Below are 27705 nucleotides of genomic sequence, written 5' to 3'. Positions count from 1 at the left end.
AACATTCTGTATTTTGCTCTAAATTTTTTTTTTCTTTCTAATTCTCCAGTATCTTTGCTTTCAGTTTTGTAAGTCCCCAGCTTTGACAGTGGGGCTAATGGCATGCCTTTCCAGAGTAGTAATGAACTTAACTCTTCTGTTACTTGTTGGGGAAAAAATGGGGTAAAGATGTCAAGCCTATAGAAATTTGTAAGTTTTAGAACACATTTGTTCATTTGATCCATCATCTTAAAGATATGGGAAACTGAGCTTGTTGATATCTCATACTTATGTTGAATTTTCTGTTTAACTTCCTGCCCTCTCTTTCTCCCTGCCCACCTCTCTCTCATGATACTGTTTTTTAGTGACTTAGTTATATGCCAAGGTCAAAGCAAAAAAGACAGGAATAGCTAGGACTGTAACTGTAGTCTCTTAGAGAACTTCCAGAGTATGGCAAGTGTTCCATTAAACCAGTTGCTCAATAAAATTTGTCCAATGCATTTATTTAGACTCTTATAAGCAGTCTTATGTAGTGGTTAAATACACCAACTTTGGAATCAGGCAGATTTCAGTTCAAATTTCACCTCTCTGCAACTTGCTGGCTGTGTGACTTGGGTCAAGTAATATATACATTCTCTAAATATCAATTCCTTCATATGTAATATAGGAATATTAGTACCTATTTCAAAAGATTAGATGAGTATATAAAGTACCTGACATATGTTTGTGGATGTGTGCATACAGGTAAAGCTTGTATGGCATATAGTAATTTAATATTGCTATTATTATTCTTATAAAAATATATCTTAAAAATTTTTTTTGTTTTGTAGATGCAGCCATCATGGTCTCTTGCTGTGCTATTTCTTGGTCAACTGTTGATTATCAAATAGCTTTAAGAAAATCTTTGCCAGATAAAAATCTCCTTAATGGACCCTGCCCCAAACTCATATATCTCTTTTACAAGTTGTTTACATTATTATCTTGGATGTTGAGCATTGTACTTCTTTTATTCTTAAATATTAAGATTGCTTTATTTCTGTTGTCATTTCTTTGGTTTTTAGGCATATTGTGGGCATTTAAAGAGGACACTCAATTTTGTGCTTCCCAGGGTATGGAATTGATGTATAGGATTGTTGTTGGATTCATTCTTGTCTTTACATTTTTTAATATTAAGGGACAGAACACCAAATGTCCCATGTCTTGTTATTATATTGTAAGAGTGTTGGCCACATTGGGGATATTGATTGTGTTCTGGTTTTACCCACTCTCTATTTTTAATTCAGACTATTTTATACCTATCAGCATCACTATAGCTCTTACTCTTCTCCTTGGAATTATCTTTCTTATTATTTATTATGGGACTTTGCACCCAAACAGAAGTGAAGAAACAAAAATGGATGAAATTGATGGAAAACCAGTTCAAAGCGATTGTAGAATGAAGTATTTCCTAATGGAATAAGCTATTCACTTATGAGATATGTTTAATTTTTTTGTTTCATTGGTTAGTAAAGAAAATGTTTGCATATGTGTATGTGTTGTTTTTTATTTTTGCCTTCTTTTATTTGAGATCAGTTCTGCTACATTAATTATGAATGTTAGAGAGTATAATAATATTTTTATTATTTAAATCAATTTCTCATTTGGTTTTGAAGATCTTGGGTACTTAGATATATTTGCTTATTGCCTGGTAGAGTTGCCATCTTGAACCTGAATTGAAAGAAATGGTCTGCTTCCTGTAATTAGAAGGCTGCAATTGAACTTCCCAACTTTTCCCTCATTGTTTCTGAACTAAAACTGATGTACTTATTGTGGGGAACTCAAAGGAAGAGAATAGCAGAATACTCACTCTTCTTTCCTGCATTTTCTTGATTCAGTGTGTGTATTTTGAGCAAGGGACAGATTAAGTAGAGGAAAAGAAAGGGGGGAAGAAGAAGAACACAAAACAGAAAATTTACCATCTTAAAATCATTTTTAAGTGTACAGTTCAATAGTGTTAACTATATTCGCTTTGTTGTGCTTAACATTTTCATCTTGCAGAACTGCGGTTCTGTTCCCACTGAATAACAAATCCCCATTCCTCTCTCTCTCTCTCCAGCCTCTGGCAACCACGATTCTATTTTCTATTTCTATGAATTTGGCTACTGTAGATACTTCAAATAAGTTGAATCATACGTTATTTGTCTTTTTGTGACTGGCTTATTTCTCTTAGAATAATGTCCTCAGGGTTCTTCTGTGTTGTAGCATGTGACAGGATTTCCTTCTTTTTTTAAGAAAACTGAGTAATATTCCATTGTATGGATATGCCATATTTTCTCTGTCCATCACTGGGTTGCTTCTACCTCTTGGCTATTATGAATAATGCTGTAATGAACATGGGTTCGCAAATCTCTCTCCAATATTCTGCTTTCAGTTCTTTGGGATATACACTCAGAAGTGGGATTGCTAGGTCATATGGTTATCCTATTTTTAATCTTTTGAGGAACCACCATACTGTTCTCTGTAGTGTCTGCATCATTTTACAATCCTACCAACAGTGTATTAAAATTCTCATTTTTCCACTCCTCACCAACACTTGTTATTTAATTAATTAATCAATTTAGGAGATAGCAGCTATCCTAATGGGTATGAGGTGATATCTCACTATCGTTTTGATTTGCATTTCTTTAATTATTAGTGATGTTGAGGAACTTTTCATGTACCTGTTAGCCATTTGTATATCCTCCTTGGGGAAATGTCTGTATTTGATAAGGTGTTAATATCCAGAATATAGAAATAACTACAACTCAACAACAAAAATACCCAAATAACCTGATTAAAAAGTGGAGTAAGGATTTGAAGTAACCAAATCATATTTAAACAGTTTTCTGCATTACTCTTTCTAGTAAGAAGTAGGAGTAATAGGTAGGACAGTTGGGTTAGGTTAAACTCCTGGAAATAACGAAGCTTTTCTATCAAACTCTCTTTTCTTTTTCAGTTCTTTACTTTTTCTTTTCCTTGGGTCAGCTCTTAATGAATGTGTCCTCATACAACAGCCTTCTTTATTACAGAGAGAAAAAAATTGCCATTCCTACATTTAGTTTTATAACTTAATATAAAATTGCTGTCTGGCTGTTGGGAAGAATGGTGAATTTACTGGATACGACACATTTCAACTATTAGAAAACAATAAGTAAATGTTAAGTGCTAATTCTCTGTCTAGCACTCTGTTAAGTACTGTTTTGGATACAAAACAAGTGTAGAATAAAATTACGTTTCTTGAGAGAGTAACATACTGAAGCGTTTACAGAAACTGACAAACTATTTTTCAGAATGTTTACTATTTGCGATTTTCACTTAATAGTAACTTAAACAAATCTCAAGTAATAGAAGTGGCTATATTTATATGCTTACAAGGAGTATATATAAAAACGCAGTAAGATGTCCCTTGCACTACTCTTTAAGAAAGTTAGGCAACGTGGAAGAACCTTTTACTCTTGATGGAGCTAGGGAATCTACAGTTTACTTTGGGAACATGATCCTTGTATGTGTGAACCCCACTTACTGCATTTCTCCCTTTCTGTGGATGTTTGGTTTATTTATATATATATGTATATTTGAGAGAGTGAAGATGAGAAAAGAAGTTAAACTCACTTAGCAGTTCTTGAATCAGTACCTTTGAATCATAAAGGACCAAAAACCTTTGAGTCATAAAATTAAAGTGCTTGTCATTCCTTCCTAAAGATTTAAATGCCTCTGTGTTACTTCCCTTCAGCCAAGGGAAATTCTTATAACATCATCTGTAGGTTAGGTTTGTTGGTGATGAATTTCTTTTCTTTTTCTTTATCTGAATATATCTTTATTTCTGCTTTATTCTTACAGGATATATAGGATATAGAGTTCTGGATTGACAGTTTTTTTCTTTAAGCATCTTAAAGATTATTCCACTAATTTCTGGCCTCCATTCTTTCTGATGACAAGTTAGTGATAATTCAAATCATTGCCCCCCTTTTTTATAATATGTTGCCTTTCTCTGGCTATTTTGAGATTTTACCTTTAGTTTTTGGTTTGCAATAGTTTGACTACTGTATTTATGGGTATAGCTTTTCTTTGTAGTTATCTTACTTGGGGTTCTCTGAGTATCTTAAAGCTATAAATTTCACCATATTTAAAGTTCCTGGCCATTATTCTTCATATTCTCTTTCTATCACATTATCTCTCTTCTTGGACTTCACTAACACATATGTTAGACCTGTTGATATTATTCCACAGACCGTGAAGGCTCTGTTCATTCTTTTCCAGCTTATTTTCTCTGTCCTTTATATTAGATTTGTCTTCAAGTTCACTGACTTGTATTTTATCTTAAGTCTGTTAAGTTCATCCAATGAATTTTTTAAAAAGAATTCAGATTTTTTTTTATATTTTTGAATTTTCATTTGGTTCTTTTTTATGGCTTTTATTTCTTTGCTAAGTTTTTATATCTTTATTCATTATGAGCATATTTCCCTTTTTATCCTTGATAATAATTATAATTGATGCTTTAAAATCCTTGTCTGTTATTTCCAATATCTGCATCATCTCAGAATTGGTCTCCACTGATCCCCTTTTCTCTTCAGTATGGGTTGCATTTTCCTGCTTTCCTTATATGTCCTCTAATTTTGAATTGTGTCCTGGATGTTATGAGTGATGCACTTTAGATCCTCTTGATTCTGATTGTTCTTTATAGGATTTTTTTTTTTAGCAAGCAGTTAGCTTGAACTTTAAACTCTGAACTTTAAACAATTTTTTTTTTGTTTAGCCTTCAATGTACTGCTTGGAGTCTGCCCTCATGTATGCATAGTTCAGAGTCAGTCAGAAACTTGGGAAGAATTAATATCTGGAATGAGGTTTACTCTATGTTGGCTCGCTCCTTTCTAGAATTTTCACTGTCACTTTTCAGCTAATGTGGTCACTCCATACGCTGTCCTCTGGGACTTTAAACTGCTAGGACTGCAGATTTTCTACTTGGGTTTGTGTGCTCAGTGTGTTGACTGTGGTCTGTCTTCACTTAGTGCCATTTCTTCCCCTTAATGTTAACCTCTTTCCAGTGTCTGCCTGCTTTTCTTGCTCTCAAGTGCTTTCACTTTTTTTTTTCCCATATTTTGTCCAGAGTTTATAGTGGTTTTTTTTTTTTTTTGTGAGAGGGTTTAAGCAGTAAGAGCTCTACCCATCTTTTTTTATTAACCAGTAATATTTTCAGCAATCTTTCTGTAATATTTGCATTTGTTCTGTGTTATTTGCTTAAAAATGGTGTGTAAATTTATTTAACATTTAAACTTCTCTTAACCCTTACTTATTTGGCCCTCACAAAAAAGGGCAATATAGATATTATTATTATTATTATTATCATCATTATCATCCTCCTCCTCCTCCTCCTCCTGCTTCTCATCATCATCACTACCCTTTAGCTGGGAAAATCAAGCCTCACAGAATTTAAGTAACTCACCAAAGCTCACACAGATCAAATCTCATACTTTTGACCTCAAGTCCTGTTTGCTTTCTGTGGGACCATGCTGTTTTTTTTTTATCTGATAAGTAGATGAACTAACCATTGGCAGCCTAGAGCTGATACTAACATATACATGATTTACAAATTATTAGTAAATTACTTATTTGCCCACAATACAATTTTAAAAAGTTTGGCCCAAATATTTTGGCCTTAATTCAGGATGGAGCTGAGGTTGTATCACTGATAGTTTCAATAATTCAACTAACAATATATGTATTGGGAAGTAGCAATTCATGTAATGGAGAAAACGGGTAGAAAATAATATACATCTGCTAAAGAACTTGAATATTAAATGCCCCACAGAAACCTGGATTGAATATTCAATCCATTCAACTAACATTTTCCCCTTGATTTTATAGCCAAGAAGCAAACAAGTGGATCCGGGTCAGATGTTTTGGCTAGTTAACAAGCTCTTAAAATGAACTTTTGCTATCTAGTGAATTTATTCTTATTCATTTTATCCTGTTATTTTCTGAACCATCCAGTCATGGATTTATAACACTTTAGAATCTCCCCAACTAAATGTTAGCTTTTTCTAGATTATTCTGCGCATATAAGAGGCCTTTGAACATTTAGGAAAAACATTGGAATAATTATGAGCAAGACTCTCATTAAAGAACACTCATAAGCACTGTCCTGGTCAAGGTTCTCCAGAGAAACAAAACCAATAGGATAGATACAGATACACGTAAGAGGAGATTGATCGTGAGAATTGACTCACGTGGTTATGGAGTCGGAAAAGTCTGCAGGCTGGAGAACCATGAAAGCCTGTGTGCTATTCTGTCCAAGTCTGAAGGCCTAAGAATTGTGGGGCTAATGGTGTAAGTACTGATCTGAGTCCAAAAGCTTGAAAACCAGAAGCGCCAATGTCTGAGGACAAGATGGATGTCTTAGCTCAAGCAGAGAAAGCGAATTTGTCCTTCTGCCTTTTTGTTCTATTTATGCCCTCAATAGATTGGATGATACCCGCTCACACTGCGGAGGGCATTTGCTTTACTCAGTTCATCAAATCAAACGTTATGCTCTTTGAGAAGCACCCTCACAGACACACCCAGAACCAATGTTTTACCAGCTATCCTGGCATCCCTTAGTCCAGTCAAGTTAATACAGAAAATTAATTATCACATGCACCTGTATACTTTCACATTTGCTTCAAACACAAATAGAATGCTTCCCTTGGACTAGTAGTTCTCAAATATTAGTGTGCATTGGAATCACCTAGAGGGTCCGTTAAAACAGTTTGCTGGGCACCGTCCATTGAGTTTCTTTTCAGTAGGTCTTACGTGGGGCTTGAAATCTGTATGTCTAAGAAGTTCCTGGATGTTGTTAAGTTGTTGGCCTGCCCACCTGGCTTTGAGAACTGCAGACTTTTGAAGGCTAATATCGCTGTTAATAACTAGTTACAAAATAGCCACCAGAGGGCAGTGGAACCACAGACAAATTGGATGTGCTGCTTAATAGTTTCCCTGGTTTTGTGCTATCAGCCACAGTATTGCCGCAAGCTGTAAGAAGACCAAAGCCAAACATGAATTTCCTGTACAGTATCTTGAAGTTCATTCTCAATTGTAATATAAATCAAATCTTGTCTTTATGATTGGGGAAGTCATAGAGGTATGATGCAACTCTAACTCTGGCTGATGCCCCTTTCATGATCATAATAAATTAAAAATTGGACTTTTCTAAGTGGACATTTGCACATATACCTAGTAGTCTTTGAGGGTGAACATGAACAATTTGTATTTTCCCAAAGAAGCTACATAGGTTTAGTTTGTTATGGAGATAATTCTACATGTAAGTGGTATTTATTATTTTAAGACATGCACCTTTTATTTCATGAAAAAGTGAGACCTAAGTACTTTTTAAAAATATTAAACTTAGTATACACTAAACTTCAGTTCACAGATCTGAGGGCTGTCTATGGGTTCAGCACTGTGGTAGGATAAGTTTTAGTAAATAACCTGTTTCTTAATTGATCACCACTTCAGAGGGAGTTTTGTATTTTTTGGTGGTCTGTGAATGAAAAGCACTTTTTAAAAAATTGTGCGACAATTACTGGGTAATCTATTTATTCTATTTTTAAAAACAGCTTTATTGAGGTATAAGTCACATGCAACTCGTCTATTTAAACTGTACAACTCAGTGTTTTATAGTGTATTCTCAGACATGTTCCATCCTTACCATGGTCAATTTTAGAACATTTTCATCACCTCAAAAAGAACTTCAGTACCTTTATCTATCACTTCTGTGATGGTTAATTTGTGTGTAGATTTGGCTGGGCCACAGTTCCTTGATATACAGTCAAACAGTATTTTGGATGTTTCTATGAAGGTGTTTTTGGATAAGATTAACATTTAAATAGGTGGAATTTGAATAAAGCAGACTATTTTCCATAACATGAGTGAGCCTTATCCAACCAGTTGAAGGCCTGAATAGAACAAAAGACTGACCTCCCCTAAGCAAGAAGGAATTCTGGCCTTCACACTTGAACTACAGCATGAGCTCATCTTGGGCCTCCAGCTTGTTGGCCACCCTGCAGATTTTGAATTTATACTAGCCTCCATAATTGCATGAGTCAGTTCTTTAAAATAAATCTCTCTGTCTCTGTCTCTCTCTCTCTGTGTACACACACACACACACACACCCTATTAATTTCATTTCTCTGGAGAACACTAACTAATAACCTCTTCCCTCATCCAACCATTACCTCCCCATCTTCCCTTCCACTGCTCCCAGTCCTAGGCAACCACTAATCTACTTTGTATCTCTATAGATTTTCCTATTCTGGACTTTCATGTGAATGGAATCATATAGTACGTGGTCTTTTGTGACTGGCTTCTTTCATTTAACATAATGTTTTCCGGGCTCATTTATATTGTGACATGTATCAGCACTTCATTTCTTTTTATACATAATAATATTCCATTGTATGAATATACCACATTTTGTTTATCTGATAGTCCGTTAATGGATGTTTGGATTGTTTCCACTATTTGCTATTATGCTTCTATAAACATTTGATACAAGTTTCTGTGTAGGCATATGTTTTCATTTCTCTTGGGTATATACCTAGGAGTGGAATTGCTGGGTCATACAGTAACTCTGTGTTTAATTGTTTGAGGAGCTGCCAGACCATTTTTCAAAGCAGATGCACCACTTTACATTCCTGCCACTAGTGTATGAGGGTTCCAGCTCCTTCGCATCTTCGCCAACAATTGTCATTTTTGATACTAGCCACCCTAGTGGGTAGAAATGGTATCTTATTGTGGTTTTGATTTGTATTCTCCTTTTAACTAATAATGTCAGGCATCCTTTCATATGCTTATTATTGGCCATTTGTATATATTTTTTGGGGAAATGTCTATTTAGATTCTTTGCTTATTTTTAAAATTTGGTTATTGTCCTTTTTATTACTGACTTGTGAGGGTTCTTTATATATTCTAGTTTCAAGTCTCTTATCAAATATATGATTTGAAAATATTTGCTCCTATTCCTTGATGGCCTGTTTTGAAGCACAAAAGTTTTACATTTTGATGAAGTGCAATTTATCAATTTTTTTCTTTTGCTACTCATATTTTTCATGTCATGTCTAAGAACCCTTTGCCAAAACCAAGGTCATGAACATTTGCCCCTGTGTTTTCTCCTAAGAGTTTAATAGTTTTGGTTTGTACGTTTATGTTTTTAATCCATTTTGAGTTAGTTTTTGTGTGTGGTATGAAGTAAGAATTCAAAATGTCATTCCTTTGCATGTGACTATCCACCTCTCCTGGCACCATTTTTTGAGAATACTATTCTTTGTCCATTTACTGGTCTTGGCACCTTTGTTGAAAATCAGTTGGCCAAAGAGTAATCAGATTATTTCTGGGTTCTGAATTCTATTCTACTGATCTGTATGTCTGTCCTTGTACCAGTACCACACTCTTGTGATTACTATTGTTTTGTAGTAAGTTTTAAAATTGGGAAGTGTGAGTCTTTCTTGTTATTTCCTCTTTTTCAGGATTGTTTTGACTATTCTGGCTCCTTTGCAATTCCATATGAATTTTAGAATCAGCTTGTCAATTTCTACAAAGAAGTCAGGGATTCTGATAGGGATTGTAGATTAGTTTGGAAAGTATTGCCATTTTAACAATGTTAAGTCTTCCAGTCCTTGAATGTGGGTTGTTTTTCCAATTATTTAGGTCTTTAATTTCTTTCAACAATGTTTTATAGATTTCAGAGTATAAATTTTGTACTTTTATTAAATTTAATCTTAAGTATTTTAATATTTTTGATGCTATTGTGAGTGGAATTGTTTTGTTGATCTCATTTTCAGATTGTTCATTGCCAATGTATAGAAAAGCAACTGATTTTTGTGCATTGATCTGGTATCATGAAACTTTGTTAAACTCACTTATTAGTTGTAATAGCTTTTTAGTATTACCTTAGGATTTTCTATATGCAAGAGTATGTCATCTACAAATGTAATTTTACTCCTTCCTTTCAAATTTGGATGCCTTTTCTTTTTTGTGTTTAATTCTCTTGGCTAGAACATTCCAGTACAATGTTGAATAGAAATCATGAGAGCAGATATCCTTGACTTGCTCCTCATCTTAGGGAGAAGAGTTCAGTTTTTCACCATTAATTATGATGTTAGCTGTGGGTTTTTCATAGATACTCTTTATCAGTTTGAAGAAGTTCTCTTCTATGCCTAATTTGTTTAATGTTTTTATCATGAAGGGGTGACATTTTTTTCAAATTCTTTTGAGATGATTATGTGGTTGTGATGATTATGTGATTTTTGTTTTTTGTTCTACTTATATGATGTATTATATTAACTGATTTCAGATGCTAAACCAACCTTGAATCCCTACAATAAATCCCGCTTGGTCATGGATCTTCTTTTTTCTCTCTTTCTGGTACTTCCTTTATCTCTATGTTTGTGTGGCTAATAGTTTCTCGCAGTTCTCTGAGGTTCTGTTTATTTTTCTTTATTCTTTTTCCTCTCTGTTTTTTTGCTTACATAATCTCTATCAATCTGTCTTCAGATCTAGCAATTCTTTCTTCTACTAGTTCAAGTCTATCATTGATCTCTTCTAGCAATTTTTAAATTTCAGTTATTGCACTTTTAACTCCAAATTTCCATTTGGTTCTTTTAAAAAATAATTTTTGTCTCTTTACTGATATTCTCTATTTGGTACAACATTGTCAATAGTCTTTCCTTAAGTAAACATGGTTTTTACATGGTATTTTAAACATGATTTTCTTTAGTTCTGTGAGCATGTTTATAATGATTAGTATGAAGAGTTTTTACACTGAATCAGACATCTGGTTGCTCTCATAGGACATTTCTGTTGCCTACTTTTATCTTTTTTGGAGTATGGGTCATAATTTCTTGTTTCTTTGCATGCTTCATAATTTTTGTTGGTAATTGGACATTTTAGGTAATATATTGTAAGAACTCTGGGCACTAGTCTCCTCATTCTGGGGCTTATTTACTTATATATTTGTTTAGTGATTGGCTGGATTATTTTAGTGCAGTCTGCCCTTCCCCTATCCCCTACTCTCAGTGTTAAGACTCTGATGCTGCTCCTCAGGGAGGCACAGTTTTAGGTTTGCCCACAGTCGCTTTGGGATGACAGCAGCACTGTTCCTGGCCACACTCAGCTGTTAAAACTGTAGTAAGTGTTGGCTGGCTACTCTGTTTTTCACCAAAATGTCCTAGAGCATAAATTCCTCTACAAATGATTCCAATCAAAATATGGCTCTTTGGACAGAATAGTTTCTGAGGTCAGTGTTTGATATGTGTTCTGACCCAGGAGAACTCCTCCCAGCTGTCTTATTTCCCAGTTCTCTCCTGCATATTAACCATCCTACAGTCTAGGCTTTTTCTTCATTAGACACACAAATCTCCTCCCAATTGCCTTTTACCACAACCTCCACTGTTCCTGAGAGTGCTTGTAAGTTAAATTTCTCTAAGCTCTATTGCAAATGAAGTCAGTATCTGTGGGAAGAGATCAGGAACTATCTGTTTTATGACTGCTTCTCCTCCAGGTGAAAATCTCTGAGCTGTGTTTCTGGAGCTGAGGGTGGGGACAGTGGCAAGCTTCTCTCTGGGTGACAACCCCATTGTAGGAGCCTCAGTTCCACAAGTGGGAGTTGAGTGAAAGTAGAAAGCCCCCACCTCTTGACTGTACTTGCCTGGGACTTATCTCCTGTGGCAGACATTTGGGTGCAAGACGAGGAACATTGAAGTCTTGCTGACCCTTGGGAAGAAAGCCCTGAGAGGGAGTCCTGTGTTCCTGGCTGCAGCAGTCTTGAGTGGAGTGTCTGCCTCGCTATGCTAGGTGTGGGGTGGGGAGAGTGGTCTTGATTCAAATACCACAATCTCTCACCTTTCTTATAGAAACTTTCTTAGGTTTTCTTGAGTAGATATTTCTTCAGTTGCTGTTTACACTTAGGACCATTTCCAGAAGCTTTAGTTGCTTGCTTTTTAATAATTCTCACTAGTTTCACGAAGGAGTGAGTCAGTGGAACACTTCATGCTGACATGCCACTATTCACAGCACTGTGTTGTTCTTGACAACTGTCCACTAACCTGACATTATGAAGATTCATACAGCTCAGCCAATAAGAGTCTCTTGATTCATTGTGGGAGTTCAGGGCCCTACAGGTATCCATTTAAACATAACCCTTCTTTGTATGGAGCTGCTCAGATAATTTGAATCTGGGATGCTCTATGAGACCCAGTTCCCAGTTCAGTCCTTTCTAAACATTTTTCTATGACACAATGGTAACTTTTTTTTTGTCTTTCACAGATAACAGCTGTATTTAGACAGTGTCCTTTTTAAGTCAGTCTTGCTGACATAATTTCTTGGGTTTAAGATTAGAGTAGCTCAACAGCTAACATTTTAAGTTGCCACTCACCCTCTTGTTTATACTGTCAGCAATAGCCAAGCCAGAAGGCTTGGGCAGCACAGTTAAAGAGTAATAGCAGAGCTCTGCATGTGTGGCCTTACCCTGCTGGCGCTTCACGTGGAGCTGCCAGGCTGGTCTAGAGGCAAATCTCTGGTGTGCTGGCCTGTGTTACTTGTGATTGTTTGGGATGAATTATGTAGAGGTCTGTCTAGCAATTTGTGACAGGCAGAGATCTTTGAGTTTCTACCACTAAATAGTGATATAAACAAAAAAGGGCAGAAACACTGTTTAACTGTATTGTACAGGAAAACGTATAATTTCTATTTCCATCACAGAATATACTCAAATATCTTAAATCATATGTATCATTCTCTCTATAAAGGAAAAGGTACATTGCCTACACAAAAAGCAAAACTGAGTCATTTAAGGGCTTATAACAAGGAAAGATTTAAAATGGTTAGAGATATAACAAATTTGGCAATATTTGTAAGAGACAGAATTCTTAGGCTTTATTTTATATATGACACTAATCACTAAGATCTGATTTTTGTACATCTTTCACTGGGATTAAAAAATCAAATGTCAAGGAAATTTCCCACTCTTGGTTATAATATTGCAAATGCTTGCTTTCATTAAATCTTCATTCCCTCCCTTTTCATGATAGGTACATTTGGGCTATATAGGGACTTCCAAATCTTTAGAGTTAAAAGTCTTTCCAGTTTTCAGTAGAAATGTGTTTTTTGTTTTGCCAGAATTGTCTTGCCATGTTTTTTTGTTTTTGTTTTTTGTTTTTTTGGTAATGAAGAAGAAGCTTTCATCATGGAATTTTTCATCCAACTCAAGTTCGTACAGTATACAGCTGAATGTGCATTACCCCAGGTACAGTAGGCATTTAGTAGGACTCACTTCTTTAGGAAATAACAGCTGTTCAAAAAGGGGGTTGGGGGCAAGGAAGGGAAGGAGAGGAAGGAAAAAAAGAAAAGTAATAACTCTTCTAAGGACGTAGTTCAGTCATGGGGTATGCGCAGATGAGTTTTTTTCCCTTTTTATTGTGAGGAATGTCTGAAAATCATCTCTTTGACAGATCATACATCATTCTTGACCTTGTCATTTTAATCCAATAGTAAATAGAAAACAAATGTTTTTCTTTCTTGAAGGTATGATTATAACATCTTGCAAAAGCATTTTTAGTAAGTTAAATTAAAGATAATAAACCATTTTTTACTCTGCTATTGTGTAGAAAAGAGACAGCATCCTATGGAGTTGTTTTAATTACCCTATTGGTATGCATTGTGACATCTGGTGGCACTGGTGAGCTCACCTGATGGACCACAAAAAACCCTGATTTATGAACCCATAATTGGGTTTCCAATAAACATTTGTCAAAATAATATATTAGTTCAAACCAAAGCCTTCTTTATTTATTCATATAAAAGAGCACTTAACTTTCAACAAAGAATTGCCTATCATCAAAAACACTCTGTAAATGAATCAAATTTATGAAGACACGGTCCTAGAGGGTGACTGCTCAAAGACTACAGCTTATTTTAACTCTTTAGAGGACATAGCATTCTAATTTGCTTGTTTTCACCATATACCTTCATACTTTTAAGTCCAAATAATGTATATTTTAATATTCACTTGTTAAGGTACATGTTACAAAATGAATCTAGTGACTTTTAAAAATGTTATTCAGTTATGAAATTAGTATATCGTTAGCAGTTATCATTTTATAGTTATTTAAAATTCTGTTACGACAACATATTTTTATCCATTCTTATTTAATTTACTTCTAAGTAAGAATAAAATGTACACTGGCCTGATACTAGTTTGTAAAATGGTAAGGCTTCTGATAAGGGAATCATCATTGATCTTTATTTTAAATATTTCAGCCATTTTACATGTTTACTTTTTAACAGATTAGTCTTTGTTTCTCTTGGAGGTTCACATCAATAAATAAGATAAGTAATTTATACAAAAGTGGGTATGTCTTGGAGCCTTCACTTTGTAGAGCACGTTATTACAGAGCACCTTATGAAGCATTATTTTAATATTTAGTAGTCACGATCTTCTTTTCATTGTGGTATAATATTCAGTTTTGAGTATACAATTCAGTGGCATTAAGTAATTCACAATGATGAACAACCATCATCACTGTTTATTTCCAGAACGCTCTTCATCATCTGGAACAGAAACTCTGTACCCATTAAACAATAGCACTCCATTCCTCCCTCCCCAGCCCCTGAGAAAACTCTATCCTGTTTTCCTTATTAATTTGACTGCTGTAGGTATCTTAAATAGTTGAATCATGCAATATTTGTTCTCTTGTGTCTGGCTTATTTCATTTGTAATGTTTTCAAGTTTCATCCATGTTCATGTATCAGAATTTTCTTCCTTTTTATGGCTGAATAATATCTCATCCTATGTATACACCACATTTTGTTTATCCACTCACTCATCTGTCAGTGGACACTTGGGTTGTTTCCACCTTTGGGGTATCGTGAATAATGCTGCTACAAACATTCATGTACAAGTATCTGTTTGAGTCCCTGCTTTCAACTCTTTTGGAGTGGAATTGTAAGAACATGCAATAATTCTATGTTTAACTTTTTGAGAAACCTCACTATCCCTTAAAAAATGTATTAAAAGTGTCATTCCTTATGCTAAGTATTGGAGTCATCCTAAGTCATGATACTGTTTGAAAATGTTAATATATAAACAGTTTAAGTTCAGCTGTTCACATCAATAAGGATTTAAAGAACACTGATCATATTCCAAGTAGAATGTTAGCCATTGAGGTCACAAAGATAAGTAAGACATTTTTCTTTCTCTTTCTGGCTTACTTCACTTAGAATGACATTCTCCAGGGACATCTATGTTGCTGCAAATGGCATTATGTTGTCATTTTTTATGGCTGAATAGTATTCCATTGTATAAATATACCACATCTTCTTTATCCAGTCATCTGTTGATGGACAAAAAAATGAACATAAATACAAAACAGAAACAGACTCATAGACATAGAATACAAACTTGTGGTTGCCAAGGGGGTGGGGGGTTGGAAGGGACAGACTGGGAGTTCAAAATTTGTAGATACTGAATAGAATAGATAAATATGCATAATACATAAATAAAATTATACTGTATAGCACAGGGAAATATATACAAGATCTTGTGGTAGCTCACAGCGAAAAAAAATGTGGTAATGAATATATGTATGTCCCTGCATAACTGAAAAATTGTGCTCTACACTGGAATTTGACACAACATTGTAAAATGACTATAACTCAATAAAAAGGTTTAAAAAAATTACCAAAGAGAAAAGATAAATAAGATAAAGTTCCTGATCTTAAGGGATCCTTATAATCTCCAAGTTTTAGAAAAATTCAGTCACTAGTAATAGTCTCAAGTCTGCTATAAAATTTGGTGAGCTTTATTTATTAAGTTATGAAGCTGAAATGAGTTTTTCATACTCCTGTTAACTTTTTAACAAAAAGTATAGAGGCATTCTTGAAATTATGAACCATATGGGGTGGATTTCTGGTAAAGAAAAGTTGACCCTGAATAATTTTGTGATCAGATCTAGAATAATTTTATGTTTGTAGGATGTAAAAATGTATTTACATGCAGGGATCTCAGCCTGGGGTCTGTGAGAAGGAGGTTAGAGAGGAAAGATTGTGGGCTATAAGGTAAACTAAGAGATTCCCACTGGTATATCCTCTACCTGTAATTGGAGTGAAAGCTTAATACATGTAAGGGTGGAACAAGGTTCACCACTACTTCTAAAGAGTGGTGATTTAATTTTGAAAAATGTCCCAAGGCAGTGGTCTTGTTTACTTAGTGTACTTGGTCATGGGACCTTCTGGGCCTTTTCAGGATAGAGCAGGGATCATCTGTTGAAGTTCTTTGAGAACCTATCTACCCAAATACATAGGGTTAGGATTAGGGTTAGGGTTGGGTCAGTTTGTCCTCTGCTACTTTTCAGCATTTTTAGAGATTTGGGTTTGAGGTCAGAATCCCCCTGTAGGTATAATTTGAGAATTCATGGCTGGCCCTTGGAGGGGTTCCAGTAATATTTTCCTCCTATTTATAATAAGTGATTTTCATACACAATGAATATATTCAATTTATAGGTGTTTGAACTTTTTGGCCTACATGGACATTTCAGATTAAAAAGCAGATCTAGAATTTATTTCTGAATAAAAAACAAAAAGAAATTCCTTTTCTTCTCTCATCTTATAGTGAATGTAAGGCCAATGAGCTGTCTCTGTCTTTTATTTGAAGCACAAATCAAACAGTGGTGTTGCTTTGCTTCAAATTAGTATTCTAGTGTATTGGGGAAGGGGAACTTATATCCTGGCCTTGTGTTGATCCTTGAGTATACACTGGCTGATAACTGGTGAGCTGGATTTGGTGGACCCCATTTCTAGGTAATATATTGGCATTTGATCCTGAAGTCTGCAACTAATACAACTCCTGATATAAGTTTAAACTCAGCTTTGCCAGGACCTGGTGGTTCATCCTTTCTGGCATGGCCTTATCTTGGCTCTCACTGATACTGCATTTGTCTCAAGTCTCTACCATGAACTGCACATAACACTGGTTGCCTCCTACAGCCTCTTCTGTGGATCTCCTTGCTCTTCAGCATAGAAACCGCACCATGACTGCTATCCTATTAACTTCTCATTCTTTCCTCAGGGGTATGGGGAAACCTTTGGGCTTATTCTGCTAAATGGGAGATTAAGAATGATAATTAGGCTCTCCTTTTGCATGACTACTCTTTTCTGCCTTTTTTTATTTCGTTGGGGCTGTACCCATATTAGCCTTGCACAGTGTGTTTTGTTCCTGACTCCCAAAGGACAAAAAGCCCCTTTGCCCTCAGCATTCCTTTTATCTTACCTAAAATTTTTTTTTCCCCTCTTTGGGACTTCAGCCTGGAGAGGGTAGGTTAAGAAATACTTTGCTTTTTCTGCTTCCCTTCCATCTATCTTCCTTCCTCTTCCCCAAAGCCACTTGCAAAGGAAGGAATAGACTTTCACGCTTCTTGCTGTCTTATCTGGACTTCTTTTATGTGTAAATCTCTAATCAAGTTGGCCATATCTTCCTCTTCACTCATTAAACAAGGAAATAAAGGAATTAAAAAAAAGTCCTTTTCTCTCATACAAAGCCTGGTTTTCAGGACTATTTTTTATCCTTGTTGACTTGAAAATTCCATTTTGTGGCCCAAGTGATTACTACCTTTTATTTCTCTTTATATTAATGCTGCAACAATCCTAATCTCCTCACCCCACTTCTCAATGAAGATGGATACCTTAGGATGTCTGTATGGTATGTAAAAGAGGAAAGCCTGTTAATATATTTCAAAAAATGTTACGCTTGTTATCTATGATCAAGTGACTATTTTAGTTCATCTGACTTGCATGTGACATTAGCCTATAAGTGAAGATAGGGTTAGACTAGCTCAGAAGAAAATGTGGCCTGTGCTGATTGATATGTAAGCTGGTAAATGTTCCTTGACTGTATCCACTAATGATAACTTGTGGATTGACCTTTAGATAATGCATTCTCACTTGCCAGGACCCATTTTCTAAGATTTGAGTAAAGCAAATGGTCCAGTCCAGCTATAGCATGAATCTTTGAGGACCTGACAAAGATAATGTTGGATATTGAGAGATCTTTGCAAGAATCACTTTTTAAAAATACATAAAAATTGGCTTATGATAAAAACCAATAAAATACTCTAAAAGGGTTTTAGATAAACAAAATAAAACATAAAAAATGAAAATGTTTTGCCTGCCATGTGTAATGTACTATTGAATACTTTCATCATTAGACTTTATTTAAGATGGTCCAGCCAAGTACCAAACTTATACATGGCAAGTGGATACCATAACACTATGAGAATACCTTTATCTTTGCATGATTACAGTGTGTTTTCTCTATTAGACTTTAAGCAACTTGAGACCAGGACTGTGTCTTATTCACTTTTGTAATCCCAGACTCTAGAGTGATAACTGAAACATTGTAAATATTAATGTGTTTGCTGTCTGTATAGATCTTCACTGATCTCTGAATAAAAGACTTATGAAAGTGAACATAAAGGAAATGATGTATATCTCTTTTTAGTGTTGTAAGCTTGGGACAATACTCCATGTCAAAGGAAGCTGATAATTTGAATTTTAACTTGTGCTGACCCTGAAATGAATTGGAATGGCCCACTTTTATACTAGGCAGAGATTTGGGGCAAAGCAGATTTCTTGGCAAGCCAATCTAGCTTAAAACACTGTGGGGAGTGGGGAATAGCTCAGTGGTAGAGCATGTACTTGGCATGTACGCGGTCTTGGGTTCAATCCCCAGCACCTCCATTAAAAAAAAAAGTATAAAAAATAAAAAACTCTGTGAAATGCCCTGGTTATTAGTCTTCACAAGTTATCAAGTCAGGAATCCTATAACATTTATGACACTGATAGGAGTTTAAAAGTGTATAATGTTTCATTTTATGTACTGCAAGTACTCTCAATTGGGGTATCTCCTCGTCATAACATCATACTGAAATACCAAGGCAACTTTTAAAAAATATTTATACAAATGTTAAAAAAATAAAATAAAAAAACCTTGTGAGATGAACAGCAAAATCAGTTCTTTGATTTTTTAATTTATGAGTTGCAAGTCTTTGCTTTTTAGGACTTGAAAATGTTTCAATTTTCCCCATTTCTAGCCAGGTATAAAGTAAGGGGAATATTTTGGTATGAAAGTTTAAAGAATTTTAATGGCAAGAATAAAGCATTGTTGGTTCCAGTTGAGTAAGTGTTTTGAGAATTGTTATTGTTTTATATAAAAGGTTATTTGTGCATGTAAGGGAAACATACTTTTGTGATAAACCTATTACATAGTCATTGTGCTATAACAGAAGTCTTGTTACTTTGTAAAAAGCCCCAATATTATGATTACTGAGTGCTCAGAAATGTTCTTTGAGTGGTTATAAACAGATCTGACCAATAGATATGGTGAGGTAAGCAGTTTATAAATCTCTTTGAGGGATTTTTAGTTTGGATTGCCCAGCTGAAAAAGGAGTATTATTTGGCATGCCTATGGATATAATGGTATGCTGGGCGGTAGGTCTGTGGCCTAATTCAGCCAGAGAACATGCATTAACAAATTGGCTCTGTCAATGATGGATTATGCCTGAAAGAAGTTAGCTGAATGCAGCCTACTGGCCATGGTCATAGAGCAACACAGCTTTTTTTCGTCCTCCCATCAGGCTGACTTTTCTCTTGGCTTAGCACTTAACAAGCTCCACATGCAAAACTGGATGATCCTGGTTGTTGTAAAGAGGCCTCAAAGTGTGCATTTTGGAAAAGAAATACTTGGATTAAATTTTGTGTGTTAATCTTTTGGAATGTGTGTGGATCAGACTCAGGGAAGGAAATTGATAGCTTCATGGTGAAATTTGGCATACCATTTCTAACTTCCATTTGTCAGCTATACAGGGTAAGTGTTCAGGGTCAAAAACACTTGATTAATTTGCTAACTACAAAGACAATGAATGGACAGAATGAGTGTGTCATTGTACTATTTGAAATTAAAACCCAGTATAAAGTCAAGCCACTTAATTAGTCCTTGAGTCAGTTGGTTGCAATGGACTCTTCATTTCTTAGTAATTTTGTTAGGTTCAGTAAGAAGGCAGAGCATGACTGTTAGCATGGGGCTGCCTTTATGTAGAATAAAAGTATAGAGATTTAAAATTTAGAGCAGTGGTTCATTAGAAATGATTCCATACCATTCCTTTGGCACTCTTTAATACTTTTCAATTTTTCTTTGCATTGCCCGGAGGATGGACACATGTCACCTTTAACAGCATATTTCTTCATTGAGTTCGTACTTCCAATTTTATGCTTGATGGAAGTTCTCAACTGATGATATGCCAGCTTTCTGGATTAAAAGTGTCAATAAGGCCTTACATTTCTGAGAGAAATAGCACATGAATTGTGTAACAGATCCATTTATTACTAATCGGGCTAGAATGTGCTTCAGTGCAAAGAATGTCCAAATCTCAGTGGCTTAACAAAACAAAGGTTTAACACTCACTCAGTGCTACGTGTCCACAGAATGGCTGGCAGGATCTCTGCACAGGTTGACAAGAGGTTCCATTTGGACAGATGTTTTCACGATTACATTGAAAAGGGAACATGTTAAATCATATCCTGGCTCTTAAAGCTTCCACTTCATATCCATTCACATTGTGTTGGTCAAAGCAAATCAGTATTTGCTTACCCCAAAGTCTCAAAAATTTTCTCCTATGTTTTCTTCTAGGGGCTCTAAATTTTGACATTTAGGTTTCTAAGCCATTTTGGGTTTTGTGTGTTTGTGTGTGGTATGGGACAGGGATTGAATTTCATTTTTTCCCAAATGAATTTGTTGTTCCAGAACAATTTGTTGAAAAGTCTGTCCTTTCCCTATAGAATTATGGATTGTCTATTCTGGTCCATTACTGTATATGTCTTTCCTTAGGCCAGTGTGTACTGTTCTGATTACTGTAGTTGTAAGTTTGAAGTAAGTAGTGTAAGTCCTATAACTTTGTTTATTGTTTTTTAAATTATTTTCATTGTTCTAGGTCTTCTACAGTTCCATATAAATTTTGTATTTTACAAAGAAGCCTCCTGAGATTTTGATTAAGCTTGCTTTGAATCTTTGGGCCAACTTAGGGAGGGGAGATTTATATCTTAATCCTATTGAGTTTTCGAATATTTCTTCACCTACCTTGGTCTTTAATTTTTCTCAACAATATTTTATAATTTTCAGTGTATGTATTTCATTAAATTTATCCTTAAGTATTTCATTTTTCATGCTAATGTGAGTGGTATTATTTTCTCAATTTCATCTTCTAATTATTCATGCTAGGATATATAAATACAGCTGGTTTTTGTAAATTGGCTTTGCATCCTGTAAACTTCCTAAATTTACTTATTAAATTCTAGTAGCTTTTGGGGGTAGATTTCTAAGTATCTTCTATGTATTAATAGTTTCTTTTGCATGTTAAGATAATTTATCTCTTGTTTTTCAAATAGTGTACCTCATTTCATTTCTTACTTTATTTCACTAGTAGGACCTCAAGCTGAACAAAAGTTGTTAGAGCAGATATCTTTGCCTCGTTTCTGATCTTTGGGGGAGAAATATTGTCTACATTCTTAAGCATGATGTTAGCTGTAGGTTTTTAGTGGCTCTAGGTTTTTAGTAGATACCGCTTATCAAGTTGAGGAAGTTTTCTTCTAGTCTCAGTTTTCTGAGATTTAAAAGATAAGAATGAGTATTGAAGTTTGTCAAATGTAATTTCTGCATTTATTGAGATGCTCAGATATCTTTTTTTTCCTTCATTCTGCTAATATGATGAATTACATTGACTTATTTTCAAATGTTGTATCAACCTTGTATTCTTGGGAAAACCCCACTTGCTCATAATGTATTGTACTTTTTAAGTATTACTGGATTTAATGCTTATATTTTATTAAGATTTTTGCTTCTCTGCACATAAGGCATATTAGTCTTAAATTTTTTCTTCTTGTAATGTCTTTGCCTCTTACTGATACTGGGAAAAGACTTGTCTCAGAAATCAGCTGAGGAGGGGTCCATCCTCCTATATTCTAAGAATTCTTTTTAAAGAATGAATGTTATTTTTTTCTTAAATATTTGAAATGATTCAACAGTGAAGCCACCTGGGCCTGGAACTTTATGAGAAAAGTTAAATTCTAATTCAGTTTCTCTAATTGATATGGGGGACATTTAGATTTTCTTTCTTCTAGTTTTGCTAATTTGTGTCTTTAAGGAGTTTATCTATTTTATGTAATTGATCAAAAATTCTTTGTATAAATTATTTTATAGTAGTCTCTTCTTTTAAGTATCTGTAGGATCTTAGTGATTTTCCTTCTTTCAGTCCTAATATTAGTAATTGAGTTTTCTTTTCTTTAAACTAGGTGTTTTTTTCAATTTTATCAAATTTTTCAAAGAACTAACTTATATTTTATTGATTTTCACTTTTCTTTTCTGTTTTATTATGTTCTACTCTTATCTTTATTATTTCCTTTTTCCCGTTTACTTAGGTTTAATTTGCTTTTCTTTCCTAGTTCCCTAAACTGAATGCTTAGACAATTGATTCAATTTTTTTCTTTTTTAATATAAGTATTTAAACTGTTAATCTCTCTCTAAACATTGCTTTAGATGACCTCTCAAATTTTGACATGGTGTAGTATCATTTTCCTTGAGTGCAAAATATTTTTAAAATTGTCTTACGATTTTCCCCCCACAAAATCAGGTTGGTTCCTTGACTTATGGATTTTATAGAAAGGTGTTGCTCAGTTTCCACATATTTTAGAATGTCCCAGATATTTTTCTGGAATTGATTTCTACTTTAATTCAGTAGTTGTGGCCCCAGAAAGTACTTTGTATGACTTTATCCATTAACTTGTTGAAATTTGTTTTGTGGCATTAAATTTATTGAGACTTATTTTGGGTCTGTCTTGGTGAATGTTTCATGTGTACAGTTGACCCTTGAACGACATGGGTTTGAACTGAATAGGTCCACTTATATAGGGATTTTTTTCAATAAATATTTGAGATCCTCTGTATCTGTGGTTTCCAACCACAATGGTATGAAATTGAAAATAAATTACAAGAAGAAAACTGGAAAAAACACAAACACATGGAGACTAAACAATATGCTACTAAAAATCAATAAGTTAATGAAGAAATCAAAGAGGATATCTAAAAATACCTTGAGACAAATGAAAGTAAAAACACAACTTTCCAAAACCTGTGGAACACCTAGGTTATAATAAACCACCAAACTTTCCAACTAAAGAATTAGAAAAAGAACAAACAAAGCAAAAAATTAGCAGAATAAAGGAAATAATAATGATCAGAATGAAATAAGTGAAATAGAGAAAAAAATAGAAAATACGAAACTAAGAGCTGTTTTTAAAAAAGACAAAATTGGTAAACCTTTTGCTAGATGCACCAAGAAAAAAAGACAGAGGGCCCAAATAAATAAAATTAGACCTAAAAGAGGAGAAGTTACAATTGATATCATAGGGATAAAAACAATTATAAGAGATTAATATAAACAGTAAGATGCCAACAAATTGGACAGCCTAGAAGAAATGAATAAATTTTGAGAAACATAATCTTCCAAGACTGGATCAAGAAGAAATAGAAAATCTGAACAGACTGATTATTAATAATGAAATTGAGTCAGTAATTGAAAAACTCTACTCCCAACAAACAAAAGTGCAGGACCAGATGGTTTCACAGGGGAATTCTACCAAACATCAAAAATATAAAGAAGAATTAATACTTATCTTTCTCAAACTATTCAAAAAAAATTGAAGAGGCAGGAACACTTCCAAACTCATTCTAAAAGGCCAGCATTACCAAAACCAGACAAAAACACTAGAAAAAAAAGAAAATTATAGGCCAATCTCCCTGATAAACATAGATGGAAAAGTCCTCAACAAACTATTAGCAAACTGAACTCAACAATATGTTAAAAGGGGGATCATGATCAAGTGGGACTTGTTCTAGGGATACAAGTATAGTTCAATATTCATAAGTCAATCAACATGAAATATCACATTAACAGAATGAAGGATAAAAATTGCATGATCACCTCAATAAATGCAGAAAAACCATTTGGCAAGATTCAACATCCATTTATGATAAACTCAACAATGCTGATACAGAGGGAACATATCTCTACATAATAATGATGAAAAACTGAAACTCTTTCCTCTAAGATCAGGAATAAGACAAAGATGCCAACTCTTGTCACTTCTGTTTAACATAGTATTGTAAGTTCTAGTGATAAGAAATGGATAAAAAGAAAGAAAAAGCAACCAAATTGAAGGGAAGAAGTCAAACTGTCACTATTTGCAGATGACATGATACTATACATAGAGAATTGTAAAGAAGCCACCAAAAAACCACTAAAGCTCATCCATGAATTTGGTAAAGTTGCAGGATAAAAAATTAATATACAAATATCTGTTGCATTTCTATGCATTAATAATGAACTATCAGAAAGAGAAATTAAGGAAACAATTGCATTTACAATTGAATCAGAAAGAATAAAATACTTAGGAATAAATTTAACCAAGGAGGTGAAAGACCTGTACTCTGAAAACTATAAATCATTGATGAAAATAATTGAAAGTGACACAAATACAAAGAAAGATATCTTATGTTCATGGGTTGGAAGAATTAATATTGTTAAAATGTCCATACTGCTTAAAGCAATCTGTAGATTCAGTGCAATTCCTATCAAAATAACAATGGCATTTTCCCACAGAACTATAACATATAATCCTAAAATTTGTGTGGAATCTCAAAGGACTGCAAATAGCCAAAGAAATCTTGAGAAAGAAGAACAAAGGTGGAAGTACCACACTCCCTGATTCCAAACTATATTACAAAGCTACAGTAATCAAAATAGTATGGTACTGATACAAAAACAGACACATAGATCAATGGAACAGAATAGAGAGCCCAGAAATAAGCCAGCACACATATTGTTGTTTAATCTATCACAAAGGAGATTAGAGTATACAATGGGGAAAAGAGAGTCTCTTCAAAAAGTGGTGTTTGGAACACTGGACTGCTACATGTAAGAGAATGAAACTAGAACATTTTCTTGCACAATATACAAAAAGAAACTCAAGATGAATTAAAGACTTAAATGTAAGACCTGAAACTATGAAATTCCTAGAGTAATGACCAACAGGCACATGAAAAGAAGCTCAACATTGCTGATCATCATGGAAATCGAAATCAAAACCACTATGATATATCACCTTACACCTTTCAGAATGGCTATCATCAAAAAGAACACAGATAACAAATATTGGTGAGGATGTGGAGAAAAGAGAACCCTGGTACACTGTTGGTGGGAATGTATATTGGTGCAGTCACTATGGAAAACAGTATAGAGGTTCCTCAAAAAATTAAAAATAGAACTACCATATAATCCAGCAGTTCCACTTCTGGGTATTTATCCAAAGAAAAATGAAAATACTAATTTGAAAAGATATATACACTCCAATGTTCACAGCAGCATTATTTACAATAGCCAAGATATGGAAGTAACATAAGTGCCCAACCACAAATGAATAGATAAAGAAGATATGGTGTATGTGTGTGTGTGTGTGTGTGTATATATATGTACATAAATACATAAATGGACTATCACTTAAATGATTATAATATAGGATAATATTATCATACTATAGTAATATATAATATTATAAAGAAGAATAAAATCTTGCCATTGTGACATCATGGATGGATCTGGAGGGTATTATGCTTAGTGAAATCACTCAGACAGAGAAAGACAAATACAATGTGTTTTCACTTATAAGTGGAATCTAAAGAACAAAACGAATAAATATAACAAATCAGAAATGGACTCATGTACAAAGAATAAACTAATGATTACCATATGAGGAGTGAAGGGAGGGGGAAATGGAAGGACATTAAGAGGCACAAATTACCAGTTATAAAATAAATAAATTACAGGGATGTAATGTTACAGCCCAGGGAATATAGTCAATATTTTATAATAACTGTATGGTGTGTAATCTGTAAAAATATCAAATCACTATGTTACGCACCTGAAACTAATACAGTATTGTAAGTGGACTATATTTCAAGAAAAAAACCTGTCTTCTTTCACTCAGCATAATCATTTGAGAGTTATTCATGTATCAGTAGTTTATTATTTTTAATGATGAGTATTTTATTGTATGGATATACCACATTTTGTTTATCCATTTGTGCATTGATGGGCATTTGAGTTGTGTCCAGTTTTTGGCTTTTCAAATAAAGCTGTTTCAAACATTTGTGTACAAGTCTTTGTATAAACATGTATTTCCCTTCCCTTGAGTAAATACCTCTGAGTGGAATGGCTGGTTATATGTTTAACATTTTAAGAAACTGACAAACTGCTTTCCAAAATGGTTGTATTATTTTATATTTCTACCAGCAGTGCATGAGATTTTCAGTTGTTCCATGTCTTTGTCAACACTTGATGTCTTCATTTTGTTGATATTGGATGCTCTGATGTACAGTGATCTCTCATTATGATTTTAATTTGGGTCTTATTAATGATGAATGATGATAAGCATCTGCTGATATGCTTATTGCCATCATATCTTCTTTGGTGACGTGTCTGTTCAAATCTTTTGTTCACTTAAAAATATAGATTGCTTTTTTCATATTGAATTTTGAGAGTCCTTTATGTATTCTGGATACAAGTCCCTTATCAGATACGTACTTTGTAAAGGTTTCTCCCAGTCTATGGCTTGTTTTGTCATTCTCTTAACAGAGTCTTTTGAAGAGTTGAAGTTTTTAATTTTGGTGCAGTCCAATTAATCAATTTATTCTTTTATGGATTATTGTTTTTGTTTCATATCAAAGAAATCTTAGCCTCATCCAGGGATTAGCGAACTATGACCTGTAGTCCAAATCTGACCTGATAATAATTTTTACATGGTCTGTGGGTTAAGAATTTTTCATTACAAATTTTTATTGAGATAACTGTAGGCTCTTCAAAAAGATATATGCACCCCACTGTTCATAGCATCACTATTTACAATAGCCAAGACATGGAAACAACCTAAATATCCATCGACAGATGACTGGATACAGAAGTTATGATATATTTATACAATGGAATACTACTCAGCCATAAAAACCGACAACATAACACCATTTGCAGCAACATGGATGCTCCTGGAGAATGTCATTCTAAGTGAAGTAAGCCAGAAAGAGAAAGAAAAATACCATATGAGATTGCTCAATGTGGAATCTGAAAAAAAAAAACCACAAACAAAGCTTAAATACAAAACAGAAATAGACTCATAGACATAGAATACAAACTTGTGGTTGCCAAGGGGGCGGTGAGTGGGAAGGGATAGACTGGGATTTCAAAATTATAGAATAGATAAACAAGATTATACTGTATAGCACAGGGAAATATATACAAGATCTTATGGTAGCTCATGGAGAAAAAAATGTGACAATGAATATATATATGTTCATGTATAACTGAAAAATTGTGCTCTACACTGGAATTTGACACAACATTGTAAAATGATTATAAATCAATGAAAAATGTTAAAAAAAAAGAAAGTGAAAGAAAAATACCATACAATGTCACTTACATGTGGAATCTAAAAAAAAGACAAATGAACTTATTTAAAAACAGAAACAGACAGACATAGAAAATAAACTTATGGTTACTGGAGGGGAAAAGGGTGGGAAGGGAT

At 34.2% G+C, this 27705-nt stretch overlaps 1 protein-coding gene across 7 annotated transcripts in view; it reads left to right on the top strand.

The window, feature by feature from the left end:
- The window catches only part of XKR9 (XK related 9), a 173683-nt gene that overhangs the window by 60312 nt on the left and 85666 nt on the right, over positions 1-27705 (top strand). For 6 of the 7 annotated variants that reach the window (XM_032470280.1, XM_032470284.1, XM_032470279.1 and 3 more), the window contains one exon: positions 810-1510. The exons of the other annotated variant lie outside the window; for it this stretch is intronic. In XM_032470280.1, coding sequence (XP_032326171.1) covers positions 810-1438 — 629 coding nt within the window. In that variant the 3' untranslated portion in view covers positions 1439-1510. Of the gene's footprint in view, positions 1-809; positions 1511-27705 lie in introns of those variants that run through there. 7 annotated transcript variants of the gene reach the window in all.

Source organism: Camelus ferus, chromosome 29, assembly GCF_009834535.1.
Source record: "Camelus ferus isolate YT-003-E chromosome 29, BCGSAC_Cfer_1.0, whole genome shotgun sequence".
NCBI lineage: Eukaryota > Metazoa > Chordata > Mammalia > Artiodactyla > Camelidae > Camelus > Camelus ferus.
The sequence above is the reverse complement of the archived record's forward strand: the minus strand, read 5'-3'. Positions and strand labels throughout refer to the sequence as shown.